The following is a 12,230-nucleotide window of genomic DNA, read 5'->3' on the forward strand; positions in this document are numbered from 1 at the left end:
CAGCACTTTTTGAGTACCTGTCCTGTGATGGTCACTGTGATAGGCACTGGGGGGTGATGAAATGATTAAGACACATCCCCTACCTCCTTTGAGAATCCCAGTGGCCAGAGCAGAGGCAGGTGGTCAAACCGTAATTGCAGCCTCAACAAAGAACTGGGGGGCCTGAAGGAGGGAGGATCAGGCCTCTTAACAGAGGAGGCAGCCAGCCATCCCTGATAGACTGTCCTGGGCAAGTCATCCCTCCATGGAACTGTGTGTGATCCCTCCCACAGCAGCCAAACCCTGTTTGTTTGTTTTCCTTACTGGGCTCAGAAACTAAACAGACAAAACTCCCTTTCCTTCTTTTCTACCCCGACCCTTTCACCATCATTGTTAATGTCCTTCCTGAATCCTGACCAAGTTTCATTTCCCCACCATCCCCTGCTGAGTCAATCTGCATGCAAACATCTCTGGATGTGGGCCCCCTGCTAGGGACCTCTGCAGCCTTGTCTTTTGGCACTGTAGGTAAATGGTTTGCTGAGCAAGTACAGTAATTTCTATATTGCTGAAAAAGATTTCAATTTTTGAGTTTAAACATCGGGGTGAGGTGAGTCTTCCTTCTTCTATGGCAGCCCATCTCACACATTCCTTAGGACAGCAGTTGCCACTTGGTGTCTAATGTAAATTCAGGGGGAGGCTGCCTTGTTTGAGGTTTAGAGGGACAGGATACTTCATGATCTCCACACATTGTCAAATACAGAAATAATCAGCACAGGTCCGAAAGGGGATCTGTGTTGGCCCATCAGCTCTGATTGTGCGTAAGTGAGAGACCAAAGACTGAGCTCTGTCTGGCATTGCAAGCCCGAGAAACTCAGCGAGAGGCAGAGAGAGCTTGGCATTTGCTCTGAAGCCCACATCTTCCCAGTTGCCAGTCAGCAGAGATGTTGCATGTTGATTTCACGTATTCACTTCTCTTCCTCCCCTCTGGGAATTCTGTACTTGCTTCACTTTTTTTGTTATTTAAAAAAAAAAAAGGAAAGAAAAGGCAGCTTTGCCTTGTTCATATGCTCAGAGATCCTCAAGGGCAGTCTGTACCTTCCAGCTCTTCTGAGCATGGCGAGTGGCTGAGGATCAGGAGGGGAGCAAGAGAGATGGTGTCTCAACTCACCTTTTCTCTCTGGTGGCTCCTTCTGTACCTAAAATCTAAGAAATTGAGGTAAACCACAACAGTTGGCTTTCTTGTCTTTCCTCCACCCTGCTGCCAGGCCTCGCTTCCTAAGACACCAATTTTGTCATGTACCCCCACTTCTTGGGAAGCTCCCTCATGAAGTTCAGACTTGGGAAACTGCCATGTGAAGTTCAGACTTTCATGTGTCATATAAGTTGTGGCACAGCTCACTTTAACTCCCAGGCACATTCTCCTGCTTCAGTCAGGCCTCAGGCCTCACTACCCCAAATGTACTATATCCACTCTTTCCTAGATAATGCTCCTCCTCGCTCCCTATCAACACCTACTTCAGAGAGCCCTTCTGCAAGGGGAGGGCCCAAGGGACAGCTCTTTGCCGGTCCTGTCATGGCACATGCTTGCTATCTCACTCTGCTTTGGGCTTTTGTAAGTACTTTTTTGGAGTGGGGGGTGTGTGTGTAAAAGCTGGTCTCTTCAGCTAGCTTGTGAGCTCCCTGAGGCCCATGGCCATGTCTTACACATCGTTGTATCTTCCAGGGTCCTGGCTCAGTGTCCTGCCCATGATGAACAGTTACTACAAATGCATGGCTTGTTTGTGGTGGCTAAACCTGCCTTCCTATGGCTCCTGTCCTAGCTCTGTGCAAGCTGTTTCCTTTCATGGACTAGCTTCCTGGCTTGCAGACTGCATTCTCCCTGCACCCTCTTCCTTCTTCCAATCCTCTGTAAGATAACTCAGGTCCATCTCCACTCATTTTAGCTGATCATCAGCCCAGCCGCACTGCCCCAACCCCTCCTCTCCCTTTTGCCTCTTCCTCAGGGTCCTTTTATCTAATGACCTCTTATCAGGACATTTGATTTTAGATTCACGGTGTGCTTTTAGATACTATCTCTTAGACTGGAAGAGTCCCAAGGACGGGAACTAGGTTTAAAGCCAAAGAGAGTCAAGAACGTGGGCTTTGAAATCACACAGTTTCCTTATCTGTGAAATGGGTTAATAACCATAGCTATCTCATAGGGTTGTTGTGAGGATTCAGTGAGCTACATTTGAAAGCTGGTGTCTGCGGTAAAAGGACTTAATAATAAACCTGAGTTGCTCTTATTATTCTGATAATGACTAAACTGAGTACCCTAATGGGACCTCACTGAAACTCTGTTAATGGACTGAAGAGTGAGACTTTAGTGCCCTTTGGGCAACTTTGACCAGAAGGGAGCAGAACTTTTACACTGGGAAGCCTCCTCTCTTACCTGCCTGTTGTCCTTCACTCCTTGCCCTGCCCCCTAGGTCCTCCGTTGCTGAAGAAATAGTTACTGGCACAAATCCATTTATAATCAGAAATGAAGGAGGAATAACAGTGGGGAGGCTCTTCTCACTGAACAAGGTTTGAGTTAGGGAGAAAAGAGAGATTAAAAAAAAAAAAGTAGAAAAGGTAGAGGGGTCCAGCCTGGGAGGGCTCTTGCTAGTCCCCATCTGAGACTACTGGTAACAGCCCCTAATATTTGCTCAGTGCTTAAAGTCCTCGGACTGTTCCCACATGTGCCAGCTCACATCATTCTCAGGACACCTCTGAGGTTAGGCTCTATTAATCCCCATTTTAAAGAGGAGGAAATGGGAGCTCAGAAAAGCAAACTCCCTTGCCCTTGATCACACAGCTACAAACTGAGCTAAGAGTGAAGAACAGGTCTCCAAACTCCAAGTCCTGCTGGTAAATGATCTCTCCTGCATCAAAGAAATGTTATAAGAATGAAGTCGCAGCCATGAGCCCTGAGGAACCCTCCTGAAGGGAACAAAAGATGTTAGCCATTTCAGTCAGGTGGCCCTGGGCTCCATGAGGAGCCAGCCAGACATATGCCCCTCATCTGTAGACAGCAGCCACAGGACTGAGTGCCAGGTGATAGCATGGTTCCACAATTGTTACACACATTAGGTTTCCTTGCTGGGCTGCTGTCTGAGTCCGGGGATGGGACTCAGAATAGTAACACCACTGCAGGCTCCAGTAAAGAACCTGAGCCATTGCATCCCTAGGATGTTGACCTGCCTGGGAGCCAGTGAGGGTGCAGACTGGATGGTGCAGGGTCACTGCAGTGGGCCTGTGATGAGGCTTTGAAGTCCCTCTGGTCTAAGTCAATGGCCCCCTCCCTTCGGCCACAGCCAGTGGCAGTGGCAGGGCAGTGGCAGTAGCTCTGTGCTGGCGTGGCCTTGGTGATGAATACGGTGTGTTTCTGATTAGACTCTGTGTGTCTAAAGGGCAGGGAGCAGCACACCTTACATCATTTTCCTCAAGGGCCTGACCCTGTGCTCAGCACATTGAAGCAGGTGTAGAGTAAGTGTTTGATGGGATCCGGTGAGGCCATTTCACACTCACACTCCAAGGAGGGCTTGAGTTCTCTATCCAGCCATCCTCGTATAGCCCCCCCCCCCCCGCCCCCCAGCCTAGTGTTAGGTTCTGGGGATACTGAGCCTAGCAGGACTTGGTCCTGCCCTCAGGTGCTATCAGCAATCTCTTGCTGGTGGCAGAAGAGAGAGGTGGGCTCCTCACACCCCAGTTTTCTAGTCTTCTTTGCCAACTGTGGTAGCCCAGGTCGGCAGTGCAGAATTTTGCACAAGCCCAGGGGACGTTGCCTCAGGCGCAGTGTTTTACGGTAGGATGGAGGCTCCTCCAGCACGTCCCCAAGCCCCTAGCAAGAGCCTTCTTCCTGCTGATTCCCCATGAGCCCCTTACATGCACTCCTCACTGGAGAGGATCCAGCCTGCGTCCAAGAGCAGTCCTACATCATCCTTGGCATCCGCAGGACCCCACCTCGGCCACCTACTCTTCTCAGCCAGGCGCGGGTCCTAGCCGACGCTGCGTCCCACCCCGGAACGCGGGGCGAGGGAGGGGGACTCACGCAGCTGCCAGAGCCTCGCGGAGCCGTGTGTGTGCGCGCGCGTGCTCGTGCTCGCGGAGGGGGCGGGGAGGGCGGCGCGCGCCCTGCAGAGGCCCCAAACGCCTTTCCCACACCTCTTGCAGCTCCTGCGGTCCCTTCTCTCTGTGCGTCTTAGCCATACCCAAGTGTGCAAAAGCGTGGTGTGTGTGTGTGTGTGTAGCCAGGAAACCGTGTGCCCCTGGTGGGGCAGGCCCCCGTGTGCATGGGGGAAGATCGGCCAGGGCGACAGTGGCGAGGGGCGCTTCTTTACCCCTCCAGTCCTCCTCAGCCCTTTACTCCAGTTTCCTTGGGTCATTGGTACCTCCAGTCATTCCTCTCCTCTGCTGCCCCGTTTTCTGCGGTAGAAGGGACCAGCGCCTTCCATGGAGGTTCTGGTTCACCCCCAGCTCCAGAGCCCTTGACATTTAGCGAGGGTTTGCGGCGCACGGGTGTAGGCACACAGCATAACGCTAATCCTATTAAAGATATGGTGTCATTGGGGAGGGGGAGGCTGCCCTCCCCTCCCCCCGCCCCTGGTAGACCTCGCGCTCATTGGTCGAATGCAAAGCAGGGGGCGGGGCTGCGGGCCCGGCGAGGGGGCGCGGAGAGATTTCGGGAGTCCGGAGTCGGGGCTGGGATTTCTCTGGGAAAGCCCAGCGGTGGTAGCTGCGGCGGATCCCCCGGCACTGCCCGCGGCGCGCCCGCCCAGCCCTGGGCTGGCGAGCAGCTCCGCAAAGTCGCGGAGCGAAAGGAGGCGGAGCGCCCGCAAAGTGGTCGGGCTCAGGGCTGGGGCTGGGCTGGGCGAGGCGTGTGCCCTGGGAGCCTGGATCCCGGAGCCCTTGTGCCTCGCGTGGAGCGGCCAGTCACCGGGAGGCGAGCAGACGCTCTGGAAAGAACAAATTGCAGCCTTCCCAAAGACGCTAAGTTACGCAGGCCAGCTAGTTCCCGGAGAGCGTTCGCGAGCGCGCAGAGAGCCGAGCCGCAGAGCCCTCCCGGGCCAGTCGGCTGGAGTGGGGCAGCGGCCCCTGTGCACGGGGTCCGGTCCGGAGTGTGCCCCGGTTCAGAGGGGGGGAGTGCAAGGCTCCACCGGGCCGCCCGCAGCCCGCGCCTGACTTGGGCGCCCCCTCCGTCCCTCTCCGGGAGCGATGCCCCCCGCCCCTTGCGCCCCCCGGGAACGCCTCGAGCATGGAGAAGTCGAGTAGCGAGGATTCTTCGATCCACCGGAGTCCATCTTTGGACAGCAAGGACTCGGACTTTGCCAAGCCGTCCACCTCGGGCCGCCCGTTCGGCCGCGGCTTCACAGCCGGCGCTTTCTATGGCACCGCGGGCTCCCGGGGCCAGAGCCGCGCCGAGGCTGGCGTCAAGACTGACAAGTACAATGCCCCCAAAGGCAGCAAGTACGTGGTGTTTTACCTGGACCTGTCCTTTGTTTTCCTCCTAGAATTTAAGAAGTGCAACATGGCCAGGGGCTGCCTCTGCTGCTTGAAGTACATGATGTTCCTCTTCAATTTGATATTCTGGGTAAGTTCCTTGCTCTTATCCCTCCCTTTGCCTCCTCCTTCTATACCCTCCTTCCTCTTTGGTGCTGCATTGCTCTGCTCTCTGCACAAAGGTAAGTGGGTTTGTGTGTGTGTGTGTGTGTGTGTGTTTTAAAGATCATATTTTCCCTCGTTCATGTATCTTCCTCTTCCTTTCTCTCTCCTTGGTGACTGAATGGAGGCTCCAACTTGCCTGTCTTCCAGGAGAGACTTACTGTACTCAGGAGGCTGGCAAAGTTTGCCTCCACCTCCTTCCCCTATAAGAAACCCATTTGGAAGTGCCTCTAACTGAATAAGCTTCAGAAATTGGTGTAGGGTCAGAATTTTTAACAGCTGTGACCCTGAGTTGAAGATAGGCACAAGTGTGAATGGTCTTCTTAGTTTCTTCTTGTATTCCTCCTGAATACACAAGAATACCATCTGCAGCACTTATTATGAGTATGAGATAGGGAAGTGGTTGAGGTCACATCCTCCCACTCCTGTCAGTGAACCCCAGGAAAAGGAGGAATAGCCCTGTCCCAAGTTGAGGGACTCCCTTGCTAGCCTGCACATATGCCTCTGAGTTAGGGCTCTTGTGGAAAGGAGGGTGTGGGAGGGATGCTGCCATCCGGTGGCAGGCAGCTGCTTTTGAGGGATTGCAGTGGACTGGGCACGGGGAGCAGGCTTGCCATGTGCTCCTGCCATGGACTGCCAGCCCTCCCAGCTCTGGGAACCCCAGAGACTAGAAGGGACAAAGGGGGAACAATCAGAAGTGCTGCCGTCCTGGGTGAGAGATTGTTTTCTAGAGAAGGTGTCAGTGGGTGAGGCAGCTTGGAATTGTTATCTGACCTCTGTGATTCTGGAGACCCGTGTGAGTGTGGCTTGCATACTTGTGCAATAATTACTAGTCAGTTGAATATGAAACTTCTTAACACTCGTGCATAAGAAATACTAGTTAGGCAAATTTGAAAACTTAACTTCATATCTAATTGTTCCTTCATCCCAACTGCTGCCTCTGCCTTTCTTACCAGAGCTCAGATGCAGTGAGCACAGATGTTTGGCTCTGTCCCAGGGTTTGTCCTCCTGCCGGCTGGAGGCTGTCAGCTGCCCATGGTCCAGGAGGAGCACTTGAGGGCAGGAGAAAGTCGTTCATAGTGAAGTTGGATAGAAGCAATTATGTTTTGGTGTTCAACACTTGTGGGAAGTGACTGGCTTTAACTGAAAAACTTTTTTGGTTATGTTTTAGGGGGTGCGTGACTTTTCCCACAGAGGGGAAAATTCAGGTTAGGTGAGAAGAAGTCTGGGTTCTTGGTTCTGTGTTAGCTTCTTTTGTGACCTTGGTTAAATTGCATCATTCATTAAGGACTGGCTGTCCTTTCCAGTCCAGTTGGGGGGCTGTCATGATGGTCTCCCTCATGTCCTCACTTCATTAGGTATGGGACATCCTGCATCCTTGCCTTCTCTCTGGGGAAGGAGCCCCCTTCCCTGCCTCATGCACAGGCTTCTGCTTCTCTTTAGAGGAACCTGGTTTGAGATTGTTTGAGTTGAATTTTCCTAGATATCTCCATGGTCTGAGGCCCTCCAGTCACTATGTTACCTGTACTTTGGTGAGGGTTTTGTGGAAATTGGGGCAGAACCGCTGAATTGTCAAGAATGATTTTGTGGCCACCACTGGGCAAGTGTTCCTGGTCCTCTGACTCACTTGCCAGCATTAGTGTCAGCCAAACACTGATGTGTATTTCTCTGGTGCCTACGGATTACATAAACACTACCCCTTCATTGTCCACATCCTCCCTCTCTGTTCTTGTTCATAGTAAACCTGCCTTTCTGTCTTGCCCCACTCTGCATATCTTAACACTTACCAGAAAGACCCTCCTGGGGCTGCTCACTTAGTGCCTTGGCCAGTACCTCCCTGATCGCCCCCCCCCGCCACCTGCTGGCCAGAGTGGGTATAACTGCTGCTTTCTTCTCCAGGATGGTGTCATCTTGGTTTAGGGACCCCCTCATATGGTATATAGCACAATGTTTTTTGCCCTGCACTTAGTTGGAATTTGTTATATGTTTGTGAGTAAATGAATTGAAGGCCAGAGCAGTAAATCCACATGTTAATTGTTTTGCAGGGATTCCCAAGTCCCACTTGGTAGGGACTTGTCTGTCTATGATGAACACTCTCCTAGCACCTTAGCTGTGAGGTGACAAGAGATTCTTTCATCATCCCTGAAAAGCTTGGCAGAGGTTAATGAGCTGGTCGATGGAGTGGGTTTCCTTTATGGTCTATAGTGAGAGGACTTGCTGTCTCTTCCTAATTAGAAGGTACCACCACCACTCTCTTAGCAGGCAAGGAGTGACTCTCTCCTAGTCTCTGACTTTTCTGACTTTTCAGAATTCTGATGACATGCAATGAGCTGGGAAAATTTGAGTCTCAAAGACCCAGGTCTTTTATGGTAGTATGAGATGATGAAATAAGACATACACCTTAGGAAAGATGGAAAATTTAGCAAAAGAGAACCGGATGCCTGTGTGTAAGAGTGCTTATTGGGAGCTGGGAGAGCTGGTGCAGCAGGGTGTTAGCCAGGTCTTGGGCACAGTGAGTCACTCAGCTCCACTTGAACGATGACTTCTTGTGGCCAGGTGATTGGGCCTGATGTGGGAGAAGGAGTAGAGGAAAGAGCCAAATGAGAAGAGAAAGTGCTTGGGCCAAAGGCAGGTGGGACAGGACCTCTGGGAGACCTCTGCTCTTTCTAGTGCATGCAGGGAAGGAAAGACTAGAGGTAGGTGAGAGGGTAGGGTGAGGAGGTCTGCAGGGCTGGTGAGGGCCAACTCTTCCAGGACCCAGAGCAATTGTCAGGAATTATGTAGCCATCACTTTTTCTAGTCTCATGGCTCAGATCCCAAAAAGAGGCTTTTCTGAGGCATTAGAGTTGAACCTGAGGCCTGCAATCAATAGCTAGAGATCTCCCTTAGGTCCCAGAGCCTACCTGGAAGTTTTCCAAACCCACTGCTGCCGCCATACCCCCTGCCTCCTCCGAGCCCGCTGGGAGGGTTCCCAGTACAGCTGCCTTATACCACAACCCCTCGCAGGCATGAGAGTCCCTGGTTCCTTGTCATTGGGTGGAGCTTCTAGGGTGTTGGTATTGGTGAGGGCTTGGGTGACATCACCGGACAGGGTGGGAGGCAGAGCTATACTGCCAGAATTCCTCTTCCTTACCAAGAAAAGGGCAGGTGCCTTATAGGCTGCTGGGTGCTTGCCTGCTTTGGGGTGGGGATGGGGGTCCAGGTAGCTCCTGGCACTGCCAGCTTCAACCAGATGGTGCTAGCCATGTTGGCCCCCAGGGCAGCATTTCAGAGGGCCTGATATAGATGATGGGGATTGAGGAGGGTGCAGTCAGTTGTCATGCCTCACTGCGTCTCACCTCCTCTGCTCTACTGCATACTTCACTCTGATTCTCACGGCCAATAAAATGCTGGCTTCTCGGTGGAAAGGAAATAGGAGCCTGAATTGGGACAGAAATTTCTCCATCCTGAAGGGCCTGTCCACCAGTAATCAAACCCACCCCAAGTTATTTCTCCCAGCAGTGGGACTCACTAGGGTATTCCTCTCAGTCAGCTCATCTCTGAGTCCTCCCAGGGCCATCTGGTGGAATCCCCCAGGTAGAGATTAAGTGAATCTAAGTCCCATTAGGGGGGCAAAGGGGGCCCAGAGCTTTTTACTATGAGAAGGGGAGGGAGAGTATAGAATGAGCTCTGAGTGCTTGGGGCCTATGTCCCCTTCTCAGGACAGCAAATCTGATCCCAGCCCTGCTTCTCCCAACCCAAGTCAAGTTCCTGTCTGATATGGAGGGGTGGGGGCGGGGCTGGGGTTGCTGGCATAATTGCCACTCCAGATAATAGTAACTTTTCATGCTTGCTAGCAGAGCTGTCCCATCACTTTAAGTCATGGCTGGCAGAGCAGTGACATTCTGGCCCCAATGGAAAGTCTATTCCTTGTGGAGCTCTCCCTTAATAAAGGCCAATTAGCTAAGGAAGCAGTGTTCAGTGTCCCTGCTGGAGCAGGGGAAAGGTTGTCACAGGGCTGTCATGGTCAGGGGATTGGGTGGGGGGCCTGATTAACCTTCCTAAGTGGGATCGGGCCTTTGTGGCTCGGCCCGTCTCAGACTGTTCCCTTGTCCTCTGGGCAGCTTACTTGGTTAAGGTTCTCTGGCCACAGTTGAGGCTTGTGTTTGGTACTGGCATGGCCGCATGTAAGTATCTCTGTGGTCTGTGGTGCCCCGGACAGGGGTCTGTGCACAGTTGGGGCTGGATGGCTTGGGGTGTTCTAAGGAAACTGTGGGGTGCCTTTTATCTGGTAATGGAAGTGATAAGTGGATTGAGGGGCCTTGCCTCTCCAAACAGGAGATCCAGGCTAAACTGGGTAGCGAGAGGCATTCAGAGCTTCCCAAAGTGTTTAGGTGTGTCATAGGCTGTCTCCCCAGATGGCTGCTACAGAGAGATATTTGGAGTGGGTCAGGCATGGCTCTGCTTCAGGGAAAGGACACAGATGAAGGGCCTGGCTGATGCTCTGAGACCCTGGAACATGGCTATGAGGAATGCTGGCTCTGTGTTCACTTCCTTTCCAAAGCATTAAAAATTAAACTTCTTTGTCTTAATATCTATTTTTAAATCATGTCAGAGCCAGCATTGGTGTCAATCAAAGTGGGTGGGGAGGAAGAGGGTAGAGAAGAGAAAGCCCCAGCTGAAATAGGGTGAGCGCTGTCACTGCCTTGAGGAAAGCCACACGGGTCTGTCCTCCATCCTGCCCAGTGGTGAAGAGCACAGAAAAGCACCACCCACCTCCTCTGAGGATGGTGGGCTGAGGGGAGGGTACTGGAGGGAGGGAGGGAAGGCTCACCCTGCGTTAAGGGTTCTCCCTCCCCCACCCTACCTCCATGTGCCTGGCTGCCCTTGGCTGAATTTGGTGGCCAGCTCTGGGGCTTACTAGGCTGCTGGGGTCCCAGTTGAGTCCGCTCACTCATGCCACAACTATTTACTGAATGCCCGCTGAGTGCACAGGAGGCTCCAGTTGGTGAGGATGGGCTGACTGGGCTCACACAGAGCAGATCAGCTTTCTCAGGCCAGGAAGTCGTAGAATTGAGAGGTCATCTGGCTTGTCCTCCACCAAGCATTTGAACACAGGGCTGCCAAGGGAGGGGTGAGAGCAGGGCCATCTCCCCCTTCCCCAGCATTCTAGAGAGGGGTGGCGGCAGGCCTGGACCCAGCATCCGGGGGGCCTGACTCAACTTGTCTTTTCCTTTTCCCCACCCCCAAATGGTGGTTGACTCTCACTCTAAAATGTTTGCTCCCATCAGGAATGGGAGGGAAAAACAAACTGTTTTTCTTTTAGGAGTTAGTTTTGTAGCTTGGGAAAAAGAATTAGTGAATTATGTGTCTTTTTTTTTCTTCTGTTGAAAGGGCTGATCGGATGCCCTGTGGCTAGTGTGTACTCATGCATTTTCTGAGTACCTGCTATAACAGGCCCTTGAGCTGCTCAGAGTTCCATGGAGGAGTCAGAAACATAAACAAATAATTATAGTTCTGAGCAGCAGGTGCTCAGTAGAGCTACTTAATAGAGTAATTAATGTTGTTTAATAGAAACAAGATATAGAGATAGCAGAGTAGAGCAAGTGACACCTGGATTTTGAAGGACGAGTAGGAGTTTACTGGATAGATGAGGATGGGGGTCTTGGCAAGGAAGAAGGGTGGAGAGAGAGGAGTACATCCAGAGCCTGTGCTGGGGGAGAGCTTGCAGCCCAGTGGGAACGACAGAGCCCCCTGCATTTGTGAAATGGGCCGAACACAGAGAAACAAAGGGTAGATGGAATCAGTCTGGGTGGTGCCAGTTGGGAGGGACTTCCCGGGGTAATGAGTTTGGCATGGGCTCTGAGGATGAGGTGGCTCTGCTGTGAAGTGTGCACAAGTGCCTGGGGATACTCTTCAGTTTGTCCTCAGTCTCTGAGGAAAGGGAGAGTTTGTTTTTCTGGCGGTGACCACCACGACAGGTATTGCGGTGTCCCCCAGACTGTAGGCTGTTGCTGTAGGTAATCCAGCTTACATACAGAGATGCCCCTGTTCGCTCCCCCTTCTGGCCTCTCTTCTAGCTGCGATCTGCTCTCTTATTTGGTTCCAGTTAGGAAGCTTTGAAGCTGAGCTAAACCCATCGGGCTGAGTTAAGTCTTCTGAGCCAGCTTTGTCCCTGCTCACATTTGAAAGCTAATCTGCTGGCGGAAGTGTTGGGGGTTGGGGCAGATGTTAAAAATGGCACGTGGTCGGGAGGGTGAGCAGATCTACAGCTTGGGGAGCAGCCCAGGGTAGAGATATGGCTTTTACCTCCTACCTTTTCTCTAACTAGGCTCAGGACTTCAGGTGAGAGCTCAAATTTCAAACCTTCTCCCTTTCATTGTGTAGTTTACTGCATCAGTACTGTGTATGGAGGTCCAGTTTGAGTGGCTGATGGGGGGTGACTGGCCAAGGAGAACAGAGACATGGCTTCTGCCTTCAGAGAGCTTTCTGTCTGCTCCAGGGTTTCTTCACTAGGGTATGGATTCAAATCAACCAGGCAGCTTTTTACATGAGCAGAGGCCATGCTCCTTTTCCTCTCCTCCATTGGC

At 52.2% G+C, this 12,230-nt stretch overlaps 1 protein-coding gene across 3 annotated transcripts in view; it reads left to right on the top strand.

The window, feature by feature from the left end:
• TSPAN9 (tetraspanin 9) overlaps positions 1 to 12,230 on the top strand; it is a 194,742-nt gene that overhangs the window by 104,881 nt on the left and 77,631 nt on the right. For 2 of the 3 annotated variants that reach the window (XM_081128791.1, XM_081128792.1), the window contains one exon: positions 5,511 to 5,590. In XM_081128791.1, coding sequence (XP_080984917.1) covers positions 5,528 to 5,590 — 63 coding nt within the window. In that variant the 5' untranslated portion in view covers positions 5,511 to 5,527. Of the gene's footprint in view, positions 1 to 4,708; positions 5,591 to 12,230 lie in introns of those variants that run through there. The other variant, XM_081128790.1, reaches the window with a different exon arrangement.

The sequence above is a fragment of the Miniopterus schreibersii genome (assembly GCF_964146895.1).
Source record: "Miniopterus schreibersii genome assembly, chromosome: 2".
Taxonomy (NCBI): domain Eukaryota; kingdom Metazoa; phylum Chordata; class Mammalia; order Chiroptera; family Miniopteridae; genus Miniopterus; species Miniopterus schreibersii.